Source organism: Mesocricetus auratus, unplaced genomic scaffold, assembly GCF_017639785.1.
Source record: "Mesocricetus auratus isolate SY011 unplaced genomic scaffold, BCM_Maur_2.0 Super-Scaffold_100004, whole genome shotgun sequence".
In the NCBI taxonomy this organism is placed as follows: domain Eukaryota; kingdom Metazoa; phylum Chordata; class Mammalia; order Rodentia; family Cricetidae; genus Mesocricetus; species Mesocricetus auratus.
In genome coordinates this window covers 22,028,045-22,054,796 of record NW_024429189.1, presented here as the reverse complement: position 1 = coordinate 22,054,796, position 26,752 = coordinate 22,028,045, and the positions used below count along the sequence as shown (strand labels likewise).

The 26,752-nt window shown below is 38.6% G+C and overlaps 1 protein-coding gene across 2 annotated transcripts in view; it reads left to right on the top strand.

The window, feature by feature from the left end:
• The window catches only part of Stam2 (signal transducing adaptor molecule 2), a 47,820-nt gene extending 23,190 nt beyond the window's left edge, over positions 1-24,630 (top strand). For both annotated transcript variants that reach the window (XM_013112643.3, XM_005068964.4), the window contains 10 exons: positions 147-293; positions 1,580-1,649; positions 2,362-2,548; positions 7,570-7,664; positions 9,704-9,786; positions 9,922-10,009; positions 11,044-11,098; positions 15,782-15,932; positions 19,764-19,933; positions 21,877-24,630. In XM_013112643.3, coding sequence (XP_012968097.1) covers positions 147-293; positions 1,580-1,649; positions 2,362-2,548; positions 7,570-7,664; positions 9,704-9,786; positions 9,922-10,009; positions 11,044-11,098; positions 15,782-15,932; positions 19,764-19,933; positions 21,877-22,105 — 1,275 coding nt within the window. In that variant the 3' untranslated portion in view covers positions 22,106-24,630. The remainder of the gene's footprint in view (positions 1-146; positions 294-1,579; positions 1,650-2,361; positions 2,549-7,569; positions 7,665-9,703; positions 9,787-9,921; positions 10,010-11,043; positions 11,099-15,781; positions 15,933-19,763; positions 19,934-21,876) is intronic.
• The last annotated feature ends 2,122 nt before the right edge of the window (positions 24,631-26,752 follow it).

Sequence of the window (26,752 nt, the reverse complement as noted above, 5' to 3'; positions counted from 1 at the left end):
GGCTTGGCAGCAAGCACCTTTTCCCAACAAGCCATCTTGCCAGCTCTCTTGATGAACTAAAGTACTTACTTTAACTACATGGGATTTTTTTGTCTTTGTTTTTTCTTGTTGTTGTTGTTTCTTTTTCTTTACTACTTCTTTAAAAGGCCCATCCTAAAGTATGTGAAAAACTGAAATCTCTAATGGTGGAATGGTCAGAAGAATTCCAGAAGGACCCCCAGTGTAGTCTGATATCTGCAACTATTAAATCTATGAAAGAAGAAGGAGTTACTTTTCCTTCAGGAGGTTCGCAGGTGAGAGATTCATGCAGACGGATGTTGTTCCTCTACTGTTTGAAGGTACCGATCTCAATAAAAGCTAGCAAGGGACGTGGGTTTTATTTACATGTATGTGTCAAAACAAGAGAGTAAGAGAGTGGTGGTCAAAGGGTGACTGGTAGAGTTGGTTCCGTCCTTCTATGTGGGTCCTGAGAATGTAACTTCAGTTATCAGGCTGGGCATCAGGTAAGTACCTGCCGAGCCATTCTGCTCTTAGAAAGAATATCTTTTTTTTTTTTTTTTTTTTTTTGGTTTTACAAGACAGGGTTTCTCTGTATTGTTTTGGAGGCTGTAGGTCCAGCCTGGCCTCGAACTCACAGACGCATGTCCCCTCAACCTATAAGCTAAATATTTAAAAAGAAATATATGGTTTTGAAAGAAATTTGAAAGATGGGCCATATACAGACAAGTTACTAATTTAAATTTTAAACGGCAAATAAAGGCTGATGGGTGAAGACTAATGCTGTCTTAGCACCAAGAAGAACGAAGGACTACAGATTGAGACAGTGAGGATGCTGAGAGGAAGAATTTTGAGATTTGGATGTGGTGTTAGGTAGACTGGAAAAAGAAGAGATGGTGGGAACGGGCTGCTGTGAACAGATTCATGCAGTTGAGAATTGCCTGTTAAAAAGGGAATACATTAATGTGGAAGGTAGAACTGGAAGGCTAGGGACTCATTTGGAGACAGAAGGATAGTTTAGTAGTCTACTAAGTAAAAAAGAGCAGGCAGTCTGTCCCTTCTGCATGTCATTCCCTAAAACTGGTGTTAAAGAACTGTTGATGACTCAGTCTTAGGCGCCATCAAATTCAACAGGCCCTTCTCCAGTCTTCTGCTGAGTCTGCAAGGCTGCTCCTCTCGAACCCTAGTGTACTCCTCTCCTGTCAGAGCTCTGAGCCAAGAGCACCTGAGTGCTGTCTCTCCCTGAATAACAGATCTTCAGCAACTGAGGCCAGGAAGTGGTATCTGTTCGTTCCGTAAATACCTTCAGCACTTCCTTCATGCCCTGTTCTATCTCAGATACTTAGATTGATGTGAAATTAGTCACCGTGTGCATTTGGTGTGTCTATAATGTTTTCTTGAAAGCTGATGTTTAGTGTTAATATTTAAAACAACTATTTAAGTGATCATGAAGAGCCTTACTTTTAAATGGAGCTGAGTTACCAGTATTATCAGTATTTTTTAATTAGCATCTACACGTAATTATAGAGCTTGTGCCTCCTTTGAAAGGATAGTTGTGCTCATTTTACTTGTACGCTTGCAGACTGTCTCAGCTGCTGCCAAAAATGGTACATCATTGAACAAAAACAAAGAAGATGAGGACATAGCCAAAGGTAAGTGATCGAGCATGATAATTTGGTGCTGCTGAAAATAGCTTTACCAAGAAGTTTTATTGAAAGAAAAATTATAAAAAAAGACTATTACGCTTTTGGTTCTACCTCAGATCTAAAAGCTATAAGTTCTTAAAAGTCAGGAAAGCCAGTGACATGATATAAGATGAACCTAATTCATTTTAGTTTTCAGTAATATATGTTTAATGTTCTACCTTTAGAGAGATTACATTTCACCTTTTCTTAATGCCAGAGTTATGACTCAAGCACAGAAATATGTTCATGGTTTGTCCTATATGGAAAGCCACCCATATTATAATGTCACAATCTGTTTGCTATAAAAATAATAGCTGCTGTATATTACAGACTGTGATAATAAGGGATGAGCAAAAATGTTATTTTTAAAATGTTATGTGTCCCTGTCCTCTCGTGAATTTAACTGCTTAGAATTTGTTTGGACAGGCTTGGTGGCCTATGCCTTAAGTCCCAGACTTTGAGAGGTGGAGATGAGGATCAGGAGTTAAAGGTCATCCTCACTACTTAGTGAATTCAAGGCTACAAGAGACACTGTCTCAAAAAAAAATGAAAGAAAGAAAAGAAAAAGAAAATGCATACTTAATTTATTGTTAAATATAAAATTGCTATCTGTTATTTTTTAAACTACTTTAGGTGTTAAAATTAATTCTGGATATTGCATTTTAATTTTCCCAACTAGCTATTGAATTATCATTGCAAGAGCAAAAGCAGCAGCACACAGAGACAAAGCCTTTGTGCCCCCCTGCAGACATCCAGTTAAATAATAAGGCTGCTCGGAGAGTCAGAGCTTTATATGACTTTGAAGCTGTTGAGGACAATGAACTTACCTTTCAACATGGTGAAATCATTACTGTTTTGGATGACAGGTATGTTTTACATTTTTATTTGTGGAATATTCTGAAAACAGGAGAGTATCCTTAGCTGAGAATTCAGGTTTTTATTTTTAGTCAAACAGTGCAGTCTTCTCTTACTGTTTTCTTCAAGATTAGACTAGCTAATGAGAACCTTGATCAAAGCCATTGAAAACCATGCTTGGATCATCCCCCATCCTCACATACTGTATTCCTCCCACAATTCCTTTATCATTTAAACTTCAAGAAAAAACAATAGATTGATCTATTTTGAGCCTGATTCTGTTCTTTGCTCTTTTTTTTTTTTTTTTTTTTTTTTTTTTGGAGACAAGTTCTCACTGTGTAGCCCAAGCTAGCCTGACCTCTAAGGCCTCCTGTCTCAGTTTCCCAAATGTTGAGGTTCTAGAGAATGAAGACTTGTGTGTGAACTTTATTTTTAAAACAAGTTGACATGCTGCTGCTGGGTGGTCTGAGTGGGTCGGAGTTCTTGCCTTTAAGCCTGATGACCTGAGTTCAGTCCTTGGGACCCACATGCTGGATGAAAGTATTGCTTCTTGCAAGTTGTGCTCTGACCTTCACACAAGCATGTGCACAAATAGATAAATGAATGTAGGAATAACTCTTTTAAGTTGATAAAACTTCACAACAGTGAGACCAGACAGCTTGTTGATGTGAACAAGAGTTAGTACATGTTCTTGCTTTCCGTTCTAAATAACCCAGTGAGCCTATATTAGTCAAGTAAAGATAGGTAGATTGAATTTCTAAGGACATTATTTATCTGTGCACATGAATGCGTGTGTGAATGTGTCTATACCTCGCACCACCACCACTGTGTGTATGGGGAAGTCAGAGGATAGCCTGCAGCAGTCAGCCTTCTACCATGTGGGGATCAAACTCAAGCTGTCAGGCTCAACCTTAGCCTCCTGAGCCAAAGCTAGCCTCAGTCTAGCCTGTTTTTAAGTGGCTGTATACTTATGGTTTTGCTTTGCTGCTGTATTTATAGAGAAAATGTTATGTAATTGATAATTCATAATGAAAAATGAATGAAGACACAGTGCTGTTTTTGTGAAACGTAAGAAAGGGAGTTAAAGTACTGAGTAGACACTGATATGCAAGACATGGTGATACCATGAAAGGTTGTGGTGGGCCAAAGAGAATCAGTTTACATTTGGTGTAGATGTATGCTATAGGAGGCTTGCCCAGTGGCTGCTTTATTTCTCATAAATCTTGATGGCATTTTTTGTTCCATGTTTTTCATTGTCAAAGATTGAACCCAGGCCTTGTGCAGTCAGAGTGGTGCTTTGCCACTGTGTTATGTCTTTAATCCCTTGGATTGGTTTTGAAAATGTTTGTTAGATACTGAAAGGAGTCTGAGCATTAAATGGAAGGATCAATTAGAAAAATAAAAAACAAGCTTTAAGAAAAAGATTGGGAGCCAGGTGTGGTGGTGACACACGTTTAGTCTCAGCACCCAAGAGGCAGGTGGATCTCTGTGAGTTCAAGGTCAGCCAGGTCTACAGAGTGAGTTCCAGGACAGCCAGAACTACACAGAGAACCCTGTTTCAAAAAAAAAAAAAAATAACTGAAAAAGATACCAAGAAAGAAAAAAGGAAGGAAGGAAAGGAAAGGAAACTGACTGGGATGATATTACTCCAGTTCTGGGTTAACTGTTTATTTGTTTGTGGTAGACATAGTCTTCTTACTTGGTAGTTTTACCCATCAAGGGCATTGCCTTCCTTTTACTATTGTCACCTCAAAAGTCATCAGGACAGTGGTCTTGTGTAGTGTGCATAGCTGAAGAGAAAGGCTCAAGTTTTTCTTGATCTGAGCCTTGCACTTACTTATTTACCTCTGTGCAGTGGGGCGTGTGTGTGCTGTGTTACATGTGAAATGGTTAGAGGACAACTTAGATTTGGTCCTTTGCTTCTACCATGTGGATCCTAGGGGTCAAACTCAGGTGGCCAGGTTTGGGAAGCACCTTTAACGGAGTTATGTTGCCAGCCCAAAACCTAAAACCAGGTGGGAGAACTTTAGTTTCTCCTTTAAATCTCAGTGCAAAGGTAGGTTTCTGATTGGTTGTTTTATTTTCTTGTTTTTCCATAATGGCTGCAAGAAAATGTCATTTTTATTTCAACAGCCTAATTTCTTTTTCATCTTGACAAGTGTCAGCTTCAGTCTTCAGAAGTTACCTGTTTCGTTGCTTTTTTCTTTGTTGTAGCCAAATACCCAACAGATACAAGTGAGGACACTTTTTTTCCCCACAGAGAGTGAAGAAATTAGTATATGTAATCTCTCAGAATTATTGATACATTATTTTCTGATCTTAAGAATTTAGATGGATAGCTCTTTTATATCTTCGTGGAACTCAGTAAATGAAATGCTTCAGCATCTCCTAAGCGTTTGTGCCTACGGGCTGGAGAAAAATCTCAGTGGTTAAGAGCACTGGCTGCCCTTTGAGTGGGCCAGGATTCAATTCCCAGCACCTACATGGTAGCTCAACTGTCTGTAACTCCAGTTCTAGGAGATCTGGCACCTTCGTACCAATTCACATAAAATAAAGTTAAATGAATTATTGAAGGAAAAAAAAAAACCAGAGTTTGTGCCTAGCATGAAAACACTTTGGCTCTGGTCCCTAGTCCTAACAAAAAGAAAAAAAATTCTTTAAGAATGGCAGTCGACATATGAAATTTCTATAAAGTAGACAAAAAGGGTTACTAGGTAACTGTACTGTCCATGTGCAAAGTCCGAGACAGTCAGTGGACAGACTATTAGTAAATAGCTAAGTTTATGCTAGGGTTCATAGATACAAATGTAATATACGAAAATCAGTAGAAAAGATTCCTTCAAAATAGCAGCTATGAGCATTTAGTGCTCTTGCAGAGAGCCTGGGTTTGGTTCACTGCACCAACATGGCAACTCACAGCCATCTGGGACTCCAGTTTCAGGCAGTACAGCGCCTCTGCTGACCTCCTTGGGCTCCTGCTGCATGTGCTACACATACATTCACTCAGGCACACATGCTTGCATATAAAATAAAATAGATAGTTTTTAAATTTTATAAGTGACCCAGTAATGAATAACCTACAAAGTATATAAGGCCTTATGGAAAATTATAAAATTCTTTGAAAGTTAAGAAATAATAAAAATATATTTATAAGCATACAAATGGAAAGATATACCTATTATAAAATGATGAATCTTAATATTATAAAAATTTAGGTTTTTCTCATATCACAAATTAACTGCATTTCTAATTCAACTCATTTTGAAATTCTTTTTTCCCCAAAGAATTTGAAAAATACTTTAATTTTAATATGGAGATATGAAGGTATGCAGTAAGTAAAATAACATGACAGCAGGAGGGGTGTGGACTTTTCATGGATGTATTGGGCAGAGAAATTCATTTCCTAGGCAGATGACATAGAATTTAAAACTTATAAATTGCTGGTTTCTGCAGGCTTTTTCTCTTAATAGTTTTAGACCATGATTGACTACAGAAAATAAGACTATATGGTGAATTCCTCTACTGACTGTTGTAATAGAGAGAGATGCTAAAATAGGTTCATGAACAGATACAACTTGCTGTTTGACAGTTAGTGTATCATAAATCCTTTTTTTAAAGGTGAAGTTTTAGCAATTTGGGCTGGGTTGATTAGCTGTTCATAAATAAAATGAAGTTTGATTCACACAGTACATGCAGTTTAATTTCACATAAATTAGTTACCTGAACATGAGAGATGAACAAAAATGAAAATCTGAACTACTAGAGAAATCTTTTGGAGAACAGACTTGGTAATGCAAGGCAGAGAAAGATAGATAAACATGTAAGGCATAGAGAAAAGATTGCTGAGTTGATCTGAGAGCAGGGATGGTCTTAATTCAGACAAGTAGTTGCCATTCTGAGTGCATAAAGAACTCCAGTCCATGAGAAAATACCTGTGATCCAGCAGGAAGAGCTAAGAGGCACAGAGAAGATCGAGCTAATAGTGGACGAGGCAGTGCTCCACAGATGAGCACAAAGAGGGATGACTCACCTCTCTCTAACAGATGTAGGCATGGACAGTTTTCAAGCATGGAGAAAAGTGGCTTCCTCACGTCATCTGTAAAATTGAGCATGCTTATATCCCATGAGCCAGCAAGCTGTTGGTGTGTGTGTCCTTGCCAGCCCCCATCCGCCATCCTCCCATTTGACTCTGTCCAGATAGTAAGAACTATAGGTGTAGATGGAAGTTTCTGTCATGGGCATGTGCATTACACCTAGCTTGCAGGTCACTGTATTGAAAAGACCCTAGCTGTGGCTAATGGGCCTTCTAATCCAGAATGGCTACTATTCGGTCTTTTGTTTTTTGTGTAGTCCTAACTGTTCTGGAACTCACCTTGTAGACCAGGCTGGCCTCAAACTCAAGAGGTCCAAACTCAGGGATCTGCCAGACTCCTCCTCCCGAGCGCTGGCATTAAAGGCATGCACCAGCACTGCCCTTTGCTATTCAGTCTTTATAATGTTGAGAGACTGGGCGTGACCTAGAATGACCTAAAAGTCCATCTTCCCAGAAAGAGTAAACTAAATATAATGCACACTTGAATAGAACTTTGAAAGGGAAGAGCGGATCCAGAAGTATTGATCATAAAACTAAAAGGTACTCTATGGAGCAACACAAGTCTCTATGCAAGTGCCGGATTAGTTGTGTGTCAGTTTATGATAGAAGGTAGACAGGTAAGGAAGCTGCTGTCTGGCTTGGATGCTGGTAGTGTGGAAGGAAGGCTTTGGGCTTGGGACTTAGTCACTGGAAATTGCTTCAAGATTTAGGTAAGAGATACAGATTTTCTTTGTACTTTTAAAATATCTTTTCATTGATCTGAAAAAAAATTATTTCTGCCATTCCAGTGCTACGATTTCAGGTATATCTCAGTTCTTGTCTAAGAAAAACAGCTTACATATAGCTAGGTATAAACTAAAATTTGAAAGTATGATAACTGATTTAGTTTCCTCTTGAAAGGATGGAGAGCAAATGACTGTTTGCATGCTCTTTTTCCAGTGATGCCAACTGGTGGAAAGGAGAAAGTCACAGAGGAATAGGACTCTTCCCCTCGAATTTTGTCACGACTAACTTAAACATAGAGTCTGAGACAGGTAAGTTAACAAAGGATTTTCGTTCCTCAGAGAAACCTCAATCTGTCAAAATTATTTTCTCCTGGCTTTCATTACTGACATTGAAGAGTAGATGAGAACTGGGCTTGGCAACACACACTTTTAATCCCAGCATTTGAGAGGTAGGAGCAGGCAGATCTCTGTTCATGAACTACATAGTGAGTTCTGGGCCAGTGAGGGGGGAGTACATTAGTGTTGTGTGCCTGTAGATTTTGCAACATAACTTCTTAACTAGATGAAGGAACTCATTTATCTCATGCCAGTCTCAGGAGCTCTTTCTTTGTATTTCAGGGATTTGAGTGTTGATGTGTATGGTGACAATTTTGTAAAATGAGTATGTAAATTAAAGCTTGAGAAATTGATTGTATCTGATCTGCACAAAAGTGTTTGTGAGCTGTAGTGATGGTGGGATCCACACGGCCAGTGCCCAGTGAGAGGGCGGGCCTTGGAGTTCTTAAGTTTTGCATTTATTTCACCCTGATTTGATTGTAGTTCTCTGACTGTCACCTGCAACTCTAAATCGTGTAGTCAGCACGTTGAGTGCACAGCATTTGTTCTCCAGGAGTACTGTGGGAGATCTGAAGTGTGCAGAGGCAGCCGAGAGCGATGCTGGTGGTGGCAGCCCGATGTTTAATTCACTCACATTATTTTCCTGTCTGTGGAATCCATGCTTCCACTGCCCTGGTACAGGAGGCTCAGGGTAGCAACTGTGTCTAGTAAGGGATAGAGCCAGGATTTAATGACCTCCAGTCTGGCTGTAGAGGCTGAGGCGCAGCTGCAGAAAGAACATGGGGTGAAAACTTCATGCATTGTGTGCAGTTTGTATGTGCAGAGTGAAGCATTCAGAGAACAGAAGTTGGGTAAAGGGGAGACTTACTCATGAATTTGCAGAGTGCATTGCTTTTTCTCTGGCTCTCTTAGAACATAGGAGCCCTAGGAACTTTTCAGATAACTTTATAAACTATAGAAGACATCCTATACAGTGATTTCCCTGCCTTGACCTAGTTTGAAGGCACTGACCTACTGTTTTAACAGTAAAATATTCAGCTGGGAGTGTATTTCAGTAAAATGATTTCCTAGCATGTGCAAAGGCCTATGTTTGATCCCAGTCTCCCTTCAGTAACATTAGTAAAGGGTAGTCTTGATCCTCACTATATCCCTGTGTTTGTTGAGCTTTCTTTATGTATAATTCTAAGTTAGCCAAATACATAAGTTGGGTGCCTGCTTAATTTAATCCTTTGATTATATTGTTTTTTATAGTAACTTAGTATCAATCAAAATTTAATTAAAATCGAGTACATTCTAGTAGTGTTCCAGGAAACTTGTATTAGATAGTTTTTAGGATATGTATATTTTAAAATTATTTTTCAACACCCTCTTTATGAAATTCTTTTTTGTTGTTATTGTTAGCTTTGTACTATTTAAACTATCAGAGTTAAGGTAAATCAAGCCCACATTTTGTTCAGATAGGAAATACAGGTTGGGTTTTTATTTATAAATACAGAAGGTCAGAGTATAAAATGGAAATTATAGTTTTAAGTGAAACTGGCCAGCCTGATCTACAGAGTAAGTGCCAGGACATGCTCCAAAGCTACACAGAGAAACCCTATCTTGAAAAATCAAAAAAAAAAAAAAAAAAAAAAAGTGAAACTGCTTAGTGATAAATCTATTTGCTTGTATACTTATTCGCCCCAGTGGTAACATTCAGTTTTCAGGAAGGTGGCCCTTGTGACAGTGCCTGCTAATGCTACTCACTTTTCCACTTGACTGTAAGTTCCATGCGCACGAGATTCTTCCGTTTGTTTACTGGTATGTGCAGGAGTGCTGTGAAGGAGGCTTGGGATACTCTGAGTGCTGAATAAATATTGTGGTGTGATGAATGACTGTATATGATACATTGATTATAGTGTGATGATGAAAGAGCTCTCCCCACCCATGGATAGTAATAGACTGCTTAGAAAGAAATTACTAAATTACCAAAGTAAATGTTGAAAAACTTATAACTTACTTTGTTTCCATAGCAACGGTGGACAAATTGAATGTAAATGATGATGAAGTGGAGGAAACTAAGAAATCAGAGCCTGAGCCTGTTTATATAGATGAGGTATAGCCCTTTTGTTTAATAAACTACCAAGATTTCAAAGATGTATTATCTTTGAGGATGCCTGGGAACAGTGATTTTCTACTCAGCAAAGGTAACTCTTGTGTCCCCCATTTTTTTTTTTTTTTTTTTTTTTAGGAAAAAATGGATAGAGCCCTGCAAATTCTCCAGAGCATAGATCCGAAGGATTCAGAACCCGACTCCCAAGATCTCTTGGACTTAGAAGGTATTTAGTTAATATGGAGTGCACCTTAATGTTGCTTAACATATATATTACCTGTTTGTAGTATCTAAGAGATTAAGGACAGATATTCTTTTGTGTTGTAAGAGTCCTTCTTTGGTCTACATCAAAACTAACCGGTCAACCAAAGTCAACCAAACCAAACAAACAAAAAAACCCTCAGTACTTTGGGGATCTGTGCATAGGGGGATTGTACATATAATACTTGCATGAAGAAGGCTAAGGCAGTAAGGTTGTCATGAGTTCAAGGCCTGGACTGTGGAGTGAGACCCTATCAACAAACCACAAAGCCCAAACCAAACAATTTCCTTTGGAAAAAATACAGTAAATAGATAAACCTTAAATTTTTTTATAAAAGAAAGCTTGGTTATGAATATGGTGCTTTTCCCCGTTATATTTGTGTTTTTACATTTGGAAATAGATATCTATATTTTTATTAGTTACGTATTTTTATATATTATATTTTTATACATATGCATTATGTATGATGTGTGGGTGAGTATGCCATGTGCACATGTGGAATCCAGAGGATGTCTTAATGGAGTTGCCCCTCTGTTCCACACCAGAGTCATTAGGATCAAATCAGGTCACCAGGCTTGTGTAGCAAGCTCCTTTATCTGCTTAACTATCTTATCAGCTTTTCATTTTAAAAAGGCTTGAATGAAAAAGGTTCCTATTTAATGTGTGTGCACATGTGTACATACTTTATACAGTATGGGTCAGATTCGCTTTACTTAGCTAGTAGTTCAGTAGATACTCTTCAAACTGTCACAGTCATCCCCCTATAAACTTGGTTAATGGATCCAGATAAGATTTTTATTCTAATTTTGACCTTGCTTTTGGTGTATGATAATAGTATATAATAGTAAAGGTGCTATAAATGTTTTTAAAAATAGATCTTTTATCATCTTATTTCTCTATATTTTGTATGATGATGCATATTCCCTTGTTTAAGGATTGTTGGAACTGACTTAAGCTGCATTAAGTTTATATATTTGTAATTATTTCTGTGTTTACAGATATTTGCCAACAGATGGGTCCAATGATAGATGAAAAACTTGAAGAGATTGATAGGTAAGGCTTTCCTGCAGTGAAAAACAGTATCTTTTTTGTGTTTACTTGTTTTGAGAGAACTTTCCCCTGGTGAAAGTGCTTCTGGAACTGTTACCATGTATTACAATTACTGTTTAGTTGCCAAACTCTTAAAGCTGGTTGCTGGTAATGATTTTTATTTTGGGAACTTTTAATCCTCGGTAGTAATGTGGTATGCATAGAATCATGGATTCTTGCATTTGATCACACCAGTCACTTTGTTTTGGGACTGGAATTGAGTAATACAGAATAAAGTGAATTGAGGGCAAAATGAAAAAGGGAGTTTTAGGCACACATTGCCTTGCTGAATACCCAAGAGTGACATCTGTGTACATTACAAGTGAAACTTCTCTAATGTGAGAAGCTAAAGGCAGTGCAGCAACTTTTCCTGTTTTCGCTCATGTCTCTGTGTTCCTGTTGCCCTTTCAGTCCCTCGACTCCCTGGTTTAGCTGCTCTTGAGAAGGGGCAGCAGCCCTGGTGGGTTGGTGGACAGTCAGCTTCAGACTGGGTTCCGGGCCACTCTGTCATTTACCAGCTCTCTCTCTGAATTTGTAAGGAGAAACTTGAGGAATGAAGTCCAGGGGAAGGAGTTACTCTCCTCCCCTGGCCCTAGCCATTGAACTGCTGTATAAATAATACAGGAAGGAAGGAATTAGGTTGTTTAATTTTCTAATAGATTTTGTAAAGTAGGAATATGAAAAAATGTTTTGTTTCATAGAGTATTTTTAAATTTTATTTTATGTGCATAAGTGTTTTGCCTTCATGTATGTCTCTGCACCATGTATGTGCCTGGTGCCTGCAGAGGATAGAATGCGGCTTCAGACCCCCTAGAACTGGAGTTACAGATGGTTATGAGCTAAGACTCAAACCTGGGTCCTTTGGAAGAGCAGGCAGTGGGCTTCACCATTGAGCCCTCTCTTCAGTCCTCCATAGCCTATTTTTACAGATGCTTTGTGTTTCTACAAAAATGAGCTAATGAGTTGTAGATTGATCCTATTTTTGGAGAAAGCATCACACATCTACTGCTAATGATTAGTGAGTAGTCAGACTGGAAAAGTTGAGAAAGAAATCGACTAGTTTGCTATAGGCATGGCTATGGGTATAGGTATACATTTTCTTGGGCCAAAATAAATTAACCAAACCATTTGAAGTCCATACTAAGCCTGGGGAGATAATACAGTGATCAGATGTTGTGATATTCAGCACAGTGTTATCAATGACCATAAAAAAGCAGCTAGCTAAAATGCCTTTCAGTGTGAGATTCGTTTTCAAAATGAAACATTTTGTATTGCATAGTAGAAATCATTGCCATTGATACATATTTGTTGATATGGATTGATGGGAAGGTATGGCAGTGCAACCTTAAAAATATGTAAAGGAATTAAAACTAGAGTACCTGTTTATGATGTCAGTTAACATTGAATGAGAGCTGTCTGTGAGTCAGCTAGCTAGTGCCCACGTTTCATAGCAGTGGGTACAAACACAGCTTCTGTGCTGAATAGTGATTGTTTGCCCCTGTCAAGAATTCAAAAATAGATATAAACCATTTTTTCCTCGAATGAATCATCAACAGTGTGCTATCCCTACAGGGTGGGATTTGGGGTGGCAATAAAACTCTATTGTTAGAAAATTAAATTTTACATTTCATTTTGTCAACGCAGAGAATGAAATTTCATAGCATTTGCAACATTAGGAATTACAACTGTATAATACGAAAATTAGAAGACCCAGAGACAGATATTAGGGTTCAAGCTTCAAGCTAAAGATCAGAAAAGCAAAGCAGCCAAGCCAGTAGATCTTACCTCTACCAAGTTGAAATGGCAATCCTGTCTCCATGAATCCTCAGAGGCAAAAGCTCTCAGTTCCTGTCTCCTCCTGCCTTACATTTCTTTCTCCACCCAGCCATATCACTGTCTCCACCTCCCTAGTGCTGGGATTAAAGGTGTGAGCTCTCGGTTTGTCCAGTTTGGACAGCATACTGTCAACAGTTGAGGCAAAGATACTTTCTTGCCACTTTGTGGAGTTTCTTCCATGCCCAACATCTTCTCTGAAGTGGATTGCTGCTGCCAGGAACAGATATGTCTCATTGCCATAAAAAAGAACCTATGTTATTAAAACATCTTAAATGCCATATTCTGTAGATCTCTGAAGTGTTTGAAGATGACCTGTCTATTTAAAATATATCTCTGTTTGACCTTGATAACATGCCTAATATGACTACAAATTCTATTATAATAGTTGAATAATTACTAACCTTCATTCCCTTATAATCTTATATAGTTGGTAATAATAACTTTCAAGGACTAGAAATTTGCATTACATTGCTCCATGAGCTATATAGGTACAATACCTTGAACAAAATTAGAAACATATATACAGTATGTTTTAACAAATCTCAAATTTATATCAGTATACAATATTTGTATACAATATGCAGAAGTCCAATCCAATGTAAAATATTTGAAACTAGAAGTTTTTTTTAGAAGTAGATTCAATAATCTACTTTTTTATCTTATATCTGTATCCTCCCTTTTTTTCTTCTCAGAGTAGATTCAGTAATCTACCCTTTTTATTCTATCATATCTGTATCCCATTTTTTCCCATTACCAATAACAACTTGTAACCAATCCCCTAAACAGTGACAAATAACCCAGTGAATGATCACAAACCACCCACTTCACCTCTTGGGAATGTGGGTATCATGTTCTTAAAGTTAGTTCCTGCTGTCTGGGGCAACGGCTTCTTTAGAGGATCCTGAAAAGAAAAATTGGGTTAATTGTCAAGCTGTATTATTTGTTGTTCAGTCTCTGCATAATGGGAAAGTGTGGGACTTGTTTCAAGTCCTTGCTAGAGTATTCTGTGATGGTAGATCATCTCAGGTAGCCACCTCTAAATTGTTCTGAGCAGTTTGTAGTCCAAAACTGATTTTTAGTTGGAGTTGTTCAGCTTAATGGTGTTGCACTAGTCCTGGTGAAATTGTCATTGTGTGGTCCCATCTTTCTTTTGGAAACTTCAAAGGTTGCTATTAGGCATGGCCATGGTTCACTGCAGAAAACTGATAGAGACTCAAACCTGAAATCATGTACAGGAAGGTAGATGAAACCTTTTTCGAGAATTAGTTAGTACTCTATATGAGCATTAATATCATGACAGTAATTTTAAAATGTTTATATTAATCTTATAAATTTTTATATAAATATAATATGCTTTAGAAAAGCTGTTAAAAGTCAATATAAAAACCAAAGGATTAAGAGATTAATGACAATACAATAGTCCTTAAATATTTGTTTTTCGGTCTCAGATTGCTCTTCGGACATGTGACAGATTTTTGATTTTTCTGTAACAAGCATGGTTGGGTTTAGAGAAGGAGTGTCACACTCCAAATCCAAACCAGCTTTAATCTTTAATTGGACTACAAAAAGACCATTTGTATTATATGTCTGTAGAGAAAAGCGAAAACGAACATTTGGGAAGGTCAACGAAATTTTATCCTGTTGTAAATGTGATATACCACTAGGCCAATTTACTCCCTTTATCAGAACAGTTTTTCTGGATGATTTGTCTTTTTTCTTCAGATGTCGCATTTGTCCAGTGGCCTCCAGATTCTTTAACTGGTTACCTTAATTCTCCTGAAAAGACAAAAATAAAACCCTTCCCCAACCCTAATTTTGGGGGAGGTTCTCTTTTGGCAAGTTATAGCTGATCAAATGAAAAACATCTGTTAGTTTTACAGGTTAAATGGCCATGTTGCTTGATGAACCATCATCTTTTCTAATTAAGAAGTTTCTTGTTTAAATCAAATCTTTATCAGTTTTTGAGGTATCCATAGCTTTTCTTCAAAAACCTCTTCACCAGTGTAACACATCCTGGTTTCCATTCTGAGGTCAACACATCTTTGAAGTATACTAGCTGATTTAATTCAGTTTTTTTCTATTGTCCAATGTCTGTTCACAGCTGTTGTTTGCTTTCTTATTAGTGTTTAGAAAATGCAAAGTTAATAAAGCACTATACAATCTACTTCTGGAGTTCTTTATCATCCCTTTCTGTTTACTTAGGATATCTTTCAGAGTTCAATTTGATCTTTCTAAAATTGCTTGCTCTGTAAGATTTGTGGTATACCTGTAATAAGCTTAGTATTATAATAGCAAAAAACTGTTTTATTTTCTTAGAGACATAGCTGGAGCATTGTCTGTCTTTATTTGTGTGGGTATACCCATGATGGCCATAACTTCTAGTAAATGTGTAATTACTGAATCAACCTTTTCTGAACTCAAAGCAGTCGCCCATTGAAAACTGGAATAGGTATCAATGGTGTGGTATATCACCTGCATGCTGTGCTAGTGAGATTTATAATTAAGGCACAGACTTTTATTGAAATTGGGACTATTTTTCTTTGTAACTGAATTTTCAGCATCAACCTATAATATATTAAATTCTAGTACAAATTATGAATTGATTTCCATTTATGAGGTCTAGATCCAACTTTCCCATATTATTAGGAAGGCTTATCATCCTGTTGACTGAATTCAACAATTTCTCCTTGGTTTCCCTTTCTTACTATCCTTTTATTGTATATGTAAAAAGCCTTTTGCAGTGTGAATAGAAATGTACTAAACTTAAGCAGCCATTTACATTTCTATGGAAATATTTTTCTTCTATGTCAGGCGGCATTCAGAACTGTCTGAGTTGAATGTAAAGGTCTTGGAAGCACTGGACCTGTATAACAAATTGGTGAATGAAGTGCCTGTTTATTCAGTCTATTCAAAACTTCATCCAGCCCATTACTCATCTCCGTCAGCTGGGGTTCCAGTACAGGTGAGTATTTTGAGAATGTATTCATTTTTTTAAGGTAAATGTCTAAGAACATACTGTAAAGACCTATTGCCCATTAATAGAGTTATAAAACTAGGGTTGGAGAGGTGGCTCAGCTGTTAAAGGCCAGGCTCACAACCAAAAAGAAAAAAAGAGTATAAAACTGACTGTGTCAACTTTCCTTCACTGTGACAAAGTACCTGAGAAGTGTCAACTAAAAGGAGGGGAGGTTTTTGTGGCCTAATGATTTCACATGTCTCAGATGCTGGCCAGCTGGCTCCATTGCCCTGGGCCTGAAGGAGCATGTGTGGAGCAGTCGCCCCATCCTCAAGGCTGTTGGGAAGTTGAACAGTGAACGTCTGAGGCTCAGATAACCCTTCTGAAGCCCCCAGTGACCTGTTCTCTCCAGTGAGTCCTCTCCTTATAGCCTGATCAACTGTGGACTCGCTATCAGATTGATCCCTTCATGAAGTTAGCTCCCGAGCACCAAAAAGCTGGAAGCCAGACCTCCCAACACACAGCCTTTGATGTGCAGGGCTGGGGCTCTTCATACTCAGACCTCAACATTGAACTTTGATGGTCTCAGGAAGTATCTAAACACTGTTTACCATAAAGATTTCTAGTGATTCCACGAATACATTCCAGTTCATTTTAACACAATGAAAAGACCACTAAGAATATTAGGGGATTTCTGGTTCTTTGTATACCTTTGTAAGTAATAAGGACTATAAATCTTTTCTATAGATGTAAGTCCCTTATTATGAAGTGTGGGTTCTTTTATGTCGGGCATGCTGTGTAAATCCTCTGGGTTCAACAAGGAGATCAAATACTTCTTTAAAACTTCTTTCAGGGTTTGTCTTAGGTAATTATTTAAAGATTAGTTAATGAGCTTCTTTTTTTTCTTTTTTATTTGCTCTTCTAACTGGTTTTTCCTCCCTCCACTCCTTCCAGTCCCTTCCCCAAAATGTCCCCTCTCCCCCAGATCCATTCCTCTTCCTTTTCCCTTCAGAAAAGGGCAGCCCTCCCAGGGATGTCAACCAAACATGGCCTATCAAGTTACTGTAAGACTAGGTACATCTCTTATTAAGGCTGAATGACACAGCACTCAGCTACACAACCATAACATATATGCAGAGAACCTAGGTTAGACTCACACAGGCTCTGTGATTGTTGCATCAGTCCTGTGAGCTCCTTTGAGCTCTGGTTAATGTGGCCCATTTTCTCGTGGTGTCCTTGACCTTCCTGGATCCAATAATCTGCAGGATTCCCTGTGATCTGCCTAATGTTTGACTGTGACTCTCTGCATCTAAGAGCTTCTTTTATTCTCAGAGCATGCCTTATATTTTCTTTGATTTGTGACTTCAAAATGTTAAAAGAAAAAGCCATGCAATGGTGGCTCATACCTTTAAGAGGCAGAGGCAGGTGGATCTCTAAGTTTGAGGCTAGCCTGGTCTACAAAGTGAGTTCCAGGATGTCCAGGGCTACACACAGAATCTCTGTCTCAAAAAACCAAGGAAAATAAAGTCTGTGTAAAAAATTTTTGCTACAAGCGAGGTGTTGGTGCCATAAGCTACCCATTAACAGTATCACTTTCCTAGACTTTCCATGTTTTTGTGCTTACATCTAATATTAGAATACTTAATTTTTCAGTATCCCCAATTCTGAAATACTTTTCAAATTTTGGCCAATTAAATTTAAATTGAGCATGGATGAGCAAAATTCATGTTAATTTATGAAAACCAGTGTGCAATAGAGTGTGTGAAGGAGACATCAATGAGAAAAAGTAGAATGTGGGTGAATAAATTAGATGATGTAGCACAATATAGTTGGTAAGTTTTTTTTAATGGTTACTGTGGTAACTGTCACACCACACAAGAAGCATTTATCAAATATGCCATGCTGTGAACTTCCTGAAAATTACGTATGAGCTTAGAAAGGATTTCTGGGTACAAAAAGACTCTTGACGTTTATCCACTATTCCTTCCATTTTCAGAAATACATGTGTTGCTTCTGTGAAAGTGGAACAAAGTAGAGCTGTCTGTCCCACTGTTCAGTAGAACTGTGTGTGGGCTTTTTTGTGTCTGTGAAGGGTGGCCATTCCAGTGCCTGTTTCCTGTGTTGTACTCGATGTACAGCTGTTCTTTTGTTTTCCCAAGAGTTTACTTTTTTCACACAACCTCTTAATATATTAATTCACCTGTGAGTTTATTTGAAGTATCCAAAATCCCCATTCTGTTTTGAAAAATGTATCTACTGAGGATGGATGGGGTTATAGCACTGTTAGTTATGTCTCAGAAGCAAACTTAGAAACTATGAACTGCTCAGGTCTGCTCCTACAGTCATAGCCTCTTGGCACTGGGTTGCCAGTCATTGCTAAAGAGAGAGATAATGTTGTTGCACTTAATGTAGTTTATTTGGCATGCCTACTATTCTAAATTTTAATGTTATCTTTGCTTTAAGCAAAACTGGACCAATGATTACTACTGTGTGGTATTTATTAAAACATATACATTGTTTTGAATGCTGTTATAAGTAGGCAGATAAACTTTGTCCTTAGGGAACTGTTCCTATGAAAATTACATAGGTATACACAAGAATCTGGTACCTTTTTGGGGTGTCCTCAGAATGCATTTTGCCTTATCTCATAACCCCTTTCTCTCTTATCTTCTGAAAGCAGGTGTCTTAGGATTTTGTTGTTGTGAATAGATACCATGAGCAGGGTAAATATAAAGGAAAGATTTCTGTAGACTGATGTTTCTGTCCCACCCAGTCCCACAGACATTTAGTCCCAAATAAACACAAAGAGGCGTATATTAATTAGAAACTGTTTGGCCGATGGCTTAGGTTTCTTATTGGCTATCTCTTAATTATTAACCCATTTCTATTAATCTGTGTATCTCTATGTGGTCTTCACTTACCGGAAAATGCCCGGGTATCCTGTCTTCATGGTAACTACATGGCATCTCCCTGACTCTGCCTCCCTTTCTCTATCCCTGTGTTGATTTTTCTGCCTGGCTAAATCCTTCCTGTCCATTGGCTGAAACGGTTTTATTCATCAGCCAATAAGAGAAACATATATTCACAACATACAGAAGGACATGCCCTATCGTATTTCATTAGAGCTGGCTTACAGGTTCAGAGGTTAAATGCATTATCACCATGGCAGGAAGCATAGCAACATGCAGGCAGACATGGTACTGAAGAAGGAGCCTAGAGTTCTACATGTAGATCAGCAGGCAGCAGGAAGAGAGAGTGACATTGTGCCTGACTTGAGCATCTGAAACCTCAGAGCCCATCCCCAGTTGACACAGTTCCTCCAAAAAGGCCTCACCTCTTAATAGTGCCACTCCCTTTGAGCCTATGGGGAACATTTTCATTTAAGTCATATCAGGAGATATGGTACACAAAGCATATGGCCTGGCCCCCTGGCCCTCTCTTTCAACCTTCTGTTCAACAGGAAGAATTGGAGGAGGCAACCTGGAACGAGAGCGAAGAGAGTTGTTATTCTCATGGTGACCTGGACTAATCATGGGTTTTCCCTCAAGTTAAGGTTCTCTGGCAAGATGTATGTTGTTAATAGACAGTCTTGGTAGATTTCTACTTCAAAATAGTCCCCACATAATCAAAGAATAATTAGCACATTGTAAATGTTGATTGATTGAACACCATGAGTTGGAAACTCTCCATTTTTTTGTTCCAGTGTGGAAAGATTGGTAGAATCAGATTGTTCCCTAAATAATTAAAATTTTTATTTCCCTTAAGTCTTAAAACTTTAGATATGTTTAGTAAATGATCGAGAGAGCAAGGTATCATTTTTTTCTCTTTCATTAATAGACATATGCAGTTCCGTCGCATGGTGGAAACTACCTGGGTCATAACGTTCACCAAGTATCTGTTGCCCAGAGCTATGGCCTAGGACCTGATCCTATGGGCTCTTTGAGATCTCTGCCTCCAAATATGAACTCCTCAGTAACAACACACGCTGTCCAAACTCCATATTTAAGGTACGTTTTGGAGAGCTATGTTAATTTTTTCTTCATTTTAGAATGAGAACCTACAGATTCTTCTTATAGTAGTAGTCTTATTTTTGCTTTTGTTGTTTTTGTTGCATCTTTTTTTTTTTTTTTTTTTTTTTTTTTTGGTTTTTCGAGACAGGGTTCCTCTGTATTGTTTTTGGAGGCTGTCCTGGAACTTGCTCTGTAGACCAGACTGGCCTTGAACTCACAGAGATCCGCCTGCCTCTGCCTCCCGAGAACTGGGATTAAAGGCGTGCGCCACTAACGCCCAGCTAGGATAGGGTTTCTGTCCTAGAATTCAATGAGTAGACCAGACTGGCCTTGAGCTTTCAGAAATCCATCTATCTGCCTCCTGGGTTCAGGAATCAAGGTATGTGCTGTCTCACCCAGCTCTCAATATTTACTCTTTTTGTTTTGTTTTGCTTGTCAAGACAGGCTTTCTCTGTGTAGTTTTGGAGCTTGTCCTGGAACTCATTCTGTAGACCAGGCTGGCCTCTAACTCACATAGATCCACCTGCTTCTGCCTGCCCAGTGGTAGGATTAAAGGTGTGTGCCACCACTCTTAAGTGGAGTTACTGAAGTGGCTATTACTACTATCACTGGATAGAATGGGGCTACCTTTACTTCAGCTAACACCTTGGTAGTTGCTAAGATTTAAATCCACAGTTAAAGATCCTAGACAAAAATCTCACTATCTTTTATTTTTCAAGACAAGGATTCTTTCTGTAGGCCAGGCTAGGCTAGAACTCACAGGGATCATCTGCCTGCCTCTGCTTCCTGAGTGCTGGCATTAGGCCTATGCACCCCTTATTTACCCCCCCCCCCCCCCCCCCACACTCCTAGACAAAGTCTTTTTTTTGTAGTGGTCCTTCGTAGGGATTGATGCCATTGTGTTCTTAGCATTGTGTTGTGATTAGTTAGCCTAATGAAGTAATGTCAGGGACACTTACCTGTATGTATAAATAAATAGATAAATAAATAAATGATACCCATGAAAGGAAGTAAGTTTGAATAGTGGACTTTAGTTTAATATTTTTATACAAACATTACTCTGAGAATCATGTTTACTTCTTCCTATCTATTTATTTTATCAAAAACACATGTATCCAGTATTATGTGTACTTGTCCTTTTCCAACTTAAAGTCCATGAGGAGGAGGTTCAAAGACTACCTGAAAAGTAAATGAACTGTATATGTGGAGTAGTTACACTTTTACTTTCAGATCATAGTAGGTATCATGAGAAGAAGCTGTTATAATTTAAAATTAAGTGTTTTAATTTAGAATTAAATGTTTTAAATGAATCTATATTACAGTAGTAATAGGAGAAAAGCAAAGTCCTGCAATCTTTATGGTTTATTTCCCACTTAGAGTGTAAATCAGTCAGTTTGTCTGTCTATGTGATTGATCCATAAAGTACTCTGTGCAGGATACACATTGTGCAGGTGCTCTGTTGTGCAGGGCACACTGTTGTGTAGGGCACATGTTGTGTATGGCACACTGTTGTGCGAGGTATACTATTATGTAAGGTACACTGTTGTGTAGGGATGCCTGTCTCTGTCTCCCTATCCCAGGTTAGCTGAGGCCCCAGTTGAGACACTCTGCACCCTGCGCCACTCTCCAACCCTGCTCTTCTGAGTAAAAAAGTTATTCCAGGCAGGGGTGGCACACACCTTTTAATCCCAGAACTCTGGAGGCAAGAGGCAGGTGGATTTCTGTGAGTTCCAGGCCAGAGTGGTCTACAGAGCAAGTTCCAGGACAGCCAGGACGGCTACACAGAGAAACCCTGTCTCAAAAACCAAATAAACAAAATTATGTTAACAGTATCTGATGACTACACAAGCTTGAAAAGATGGAAAAGACATGTTTGTCTTGATGATCTGTTGCCATAATTCAAGGTAAATATGATTTTCTTTGTAAAATTTCTTTTGCAGCACTGCACAGGACACGGTTTCCAATCCTTCTTACATGAACCAGAGCTCTCATCTTCAGTCAGCTGCTGGTCCAGCTGCTTACACACGGCCTGTGGGGATGTCAGCAGATGTGTCTTCTTACCAGCACACGACATCCAGTTTGCCACAGCTGGCTGGCTTTCCAGTGGCAGTTCCTGCGCCTCCAGCCACACAGCCACCAACAAGTTACCACCAGCAGCCTCTCCTTTAGAGACACGCCACAGCTGTTGGAAGTCCCTGTAGGCCTGTCACTCAATCTGGGGGTTCTGATCTGGAATATTCAAACTCCCCTCTCAATCAAAAAGAACCAGGAATAATAAAGCACAAAACCCCACCTTACCCTGAAGGCCATAAAAGGGTTGTTTCTCAGTCCAGTTCGCGCGAAGCTCATCTTTTGATCAGAGGCCCCTTGAAGATGTTTCAGTTAATTTTGTACTTTCTGGGCCCTCGATGAGCGGCCTTAAAACACTACAATGGTATAAGATAGGAGTGTCAGAATCTTCCTTTAAGGAAACCATTGTTTCCTCTAAGATAATGATTTTTGAGGAGCACTGAAGACCTTTAAGCATTTTTGTCTGCATTTTTTTCAAATTTCCCCCACCCTATTATTTTAAAAGATGAACATCTTTTAGTGTAAGCCTTAAGCTTGCCAGTGTATTTCCTTCTGGATCCTTAAATTGCAGTTGTGTTTGCAGTTCTGTCAGTTTTGCTCCTAGTGTTATGCTGAGTAATAATTAGCATATAGTTGTGTACAGAAAGAAGCAAGAGCAGTTGGGAAGGAACAAAAGTATTTTCTGTTAACAGTGAAAGCCATGTAAATGCAAATGTGGTGAAGCAGTTAGCCAGTCCTGTGACAGTAGTGGGCCTGGGAACGCCCCACACAATGCTAGCCTTTCCTGAGGAAAAGATCTGTCCCTTTTTAGAATTGCCACTGTTGACCTTTTCAAGTGACTTTGGCCTTGTCTAATGAAGGTGCTGTCCTTTGGCTTCCCTTCCTGCCAAGTCCTCAGAGACTGCACTGCCTTCTTAGGGATTATCAGTGAAGTTGAGCCAGGAGACTGTCTTCATAATCAGATGTGATAGAAACCGTCATGGGATGTGAAGAGTGAGGTGGGCATGTTACTTTCTTACAGAAGTGATTGACATTCCAGTGGTAAGCTGTCATCATGCCAAGCTGTTGAAAGAATTGTGCATTCCCTCAGAAGTAACCTCTAGCCTATGCAGTAGCAGCAGCAGGCAGTGATTTGATAGAAAGGGCATGACTGACAGGGCAAGACTGACCAGGCTGTCTTTCTGAAGTCACGTTTTAAATCAGTTCATAGTTCAAGATCCCACATACTGTAGGAGCTGGTGATAAACCAGTAGGATTTATTTCCCCAAAAACTTTGCACACAATTTTTTACATAACAACAAACTAGAAAACATAGATGCACATGTTTCAGATATATGATATTTAGATCATGATGATGTTCCAAGCTTAATTTTTTAAAAAGTAAAATTTTGCATGAATGCACTTCTATATATATTTTTAAGCACTTAATCTTTCTATTAAAAATCCATTGGAAGACAATTTGGAAATTTTGTCATTTATCTATTTACAGATATTTGATTACAAGTATGTTCTTTTTTCAAAGAAACTTTGTCCTAGAACACACTACTGCATCAAATGACCCACACTGAAGAGAGCAAGCAGTCAGTGCCTGCAAGCCTGTGTTCTGTGTGTGATGTCAGTACCAGAGACTGGAAAGTGTTTCAGCCTTTACCCAAGCCCCATGTTCTGTTTTTCATGTAACATTTCATTTCAGTGAATTCACTTATATACTTACAAAAATGTACTGCAACACGGCACCTTACGTTTTTGGAAAAAATCTGTTCTTTAAAAATTAGGGAAATAAATGTAAAAGTATCCAGAGCTGCTCATGAAAACGTTTGCATATATGGGCATATTTAACCTTTCTCTTCTGGACTATATTTAATAACGCTCATCTTAATGTTTGTGCATTTAATGTTTGGTTCTTGTCTAAATTATAAAGGCTTTATTCAGTAGAAGCCTTTAAGTCAGTGTAAATACTGCATTCTCACTAAATGGGGACCAGCCAGTAAAGTTCAGCTGTTTTGAATAATAAGACATGCAACATGATCTGTATATAAATAGTATATATTGGTGTCTGTGAAGTTTAATATATGCAGAAGTTTCTCCTCAAAACGATTTTATTTTTTCCACTCATAAATTTGTGTTGTAGAGTTATTGATAGCATAAAATGATATTAAATCTGTATTGATCTGGTTTCAGTATTAATACAAAATGTAAAGATATATTTTTTCTTCCCATGATCCTATGAGCTATGCTTATTTTAAGATGTTTGTAGTTATTTATTTTCTGCCAAAGGAATAGTCCGCCTTCAGATTTCTACATTGGGTTCATATTTAATGTTTTCTAACAAAAAAATAATTTCATTTTTCACATAAATCTTGATATACTAGAAAAATCCTTAAAATAGAATTTTGTGATATAAAACATCCTCCGAATGTTAAAGTGGAATATGTTTGAAAAATGAACAGTCAGCCAGTGTTTTGTATTTGGTAATTTGTTTACAAAATTACCTCCACATTATCTTTTTACTTAGCATCTAAAGATGTATTTCCATTATGGTATTTCAAGTACTTGATATTTGACTAATGATTGTACTGTACACTGAAGATGATAATAAAGTTTCATCCACATTTTGAAAATAATTGTAAATGTGGCTAGTCTAGGGATGTAAGCCTGTGGTAGAATTTGTTCTTCACATATGGAAGTCTTTATGTTTTACCCCCAACACCACAAAATGGGTAAAGATGGCCTTAGGGATCCTTCTCTTTTAAAAATTGTATGTTTTATGTATATAGATAGGGGTTTTGTCATGTATGTCCGTACACCACATGCATGCCTGATTTCCACAGAGGCCAGAGGAGGGCATCAGATCCCCTGGAGTTAAGAGAAGGTTGTGAGCCACCGTGTGTGTTGGCAGTTAACCCAGGTCCTCAAGAGCTGAGCCATCTCTCCACCCCTGGGATCTCTTAAAGTTTCTCATAGTGAAACATCAAAGTGCAATGTCCCAGAGTTGTAGGTCAGGGTTTGTTGAATTATTGTCTTAGTGTGACACCAGTGGTTTTGTTTGTTTTTGTTTTGAGATAAGGTTTCTCAGTATAGCCCTGGCTGTCCTGGAACTCACTTTATAAAACAGGCTGGCCTCGAACTCACAGAGATCCACCTGCCTCTGCTTCCTGAGTGCTGGGACTAAAGGTGTGCTCCTTCACTACCTGTCTGGGTCTTGGGATTTTGAAGTTTGTTTCTAAAAGCACTACCAATGCCTGGCTGCCAATGCTGATTTTAATGCTAATAAATTATAAATAATACAACATGGACTTAGTGATCCTGCCAAAAGGTAGCTTTCTTTATTTACATCAGTTTTAGCTCACAGATAAAAAGGAGGACTCGGTTGGATTTTGTTGGTTTGACTTCACTTTTTTAAAATAAAGTTTCTGTTCCCCATCCCCTAACCCCTGAGGAAAAATTACTGTAAATTTATGAAGCTAAGTTTGAATTTGAGAGTTTTCTTTTTAACTGAGTCTAACAAAATTATATGATTTACATGTGGGAGTGAGATGAAGTGTCCCTTTTACCTCCAATTCGTGTCCACTTAGACTGTCATGTATGACATTACTTGGAAATAGTATGAAGGTGAGGTTAGTTAAGGGTGTTGAGGAGAAACCATTCCAACACAGGATGGGCTGTAAATCATGATGGAGTCTTCATAAGAAGATGAAGGCAGGGCCCAGTGCATGAGGCCACACGGAGTAGGAAATAGAGACTCTGCTACCACGAGGAAAGTAAGGACTGCCTGGAGCCATAGAAGCTGGGACAGGGACAAGACTTCTCCCCGAGCCTTGGAGGGAGTGTACTCTGCAAGCAGTGTAGTTGCAGCCTTCTAACCTCTGGTTAGATACAATTAAGCCTCCAAAATATGGTGCTTGGTTACAAAGTCCTGGGAAATTAGCACATAGCCAGTTCTAGGTATCTTGCATTAACATTAAAAGGTTTTCTGCCCTCCTCTCCTCCCATAGATTTCTCTGCCAACGAAGTAAGCTGGATCAAGATGGATTGAGAAAGTGTAAGAACAGCTTTATCTGGGCAAAGCAACTCCTGGGTGGGTTTTGTAGACCTAGAGATGGAGGTGGGAGAAGCCATGCCCACAAACAAAAGCAGGGAAACTTTATAGGCTGTAGGCAAGGGGTAATGATGTCTCCCACATAAGCTGGATTTGTGCCCACGTATGGCCAGAAGCTGAGCACTTTAGAGGGAACTTGGGCAGCTGGCAACTTCAGGGGAGGAAGCTGCAGTGGCCACCAAGAACTCAGAACTGGACTTTTTGGTGCCTTTCCTGCTCTGAGTTGGCGGGGTTTGGAGAGAGACAGGGCTTTCTGCATCATGCAGGGGTGAGCAAACTGGTACTGGAGTTGTCCAAAGATGCATGTAGTTCAGTGGGCAGGTCTTTTTAACCCTTGCTAAACCACAGTGAAAATGTGTGATGACAGATAAATCTAAAACCCATTTTAATAATTTGTTCCCCCGCATCTGTATTTAAGTAGTTGTTCCCTTTATGCCAGAGATGCTCACAAGACCACTGTTGATTTTGCATTCATTTACTGTCTACTCCTCTGCCCATCATGAGTAGTAGAAGCTTGACTGAAGAATAAATATTAAAAGGCAAATAACGAGCAGAACCTGGAGAGACAAAAGCTATTGAACAATGGAAATTTATGGTTAAAAATTAAAAAAAATAAAAATACACCGGGTGGTGGTGGTACACACCTT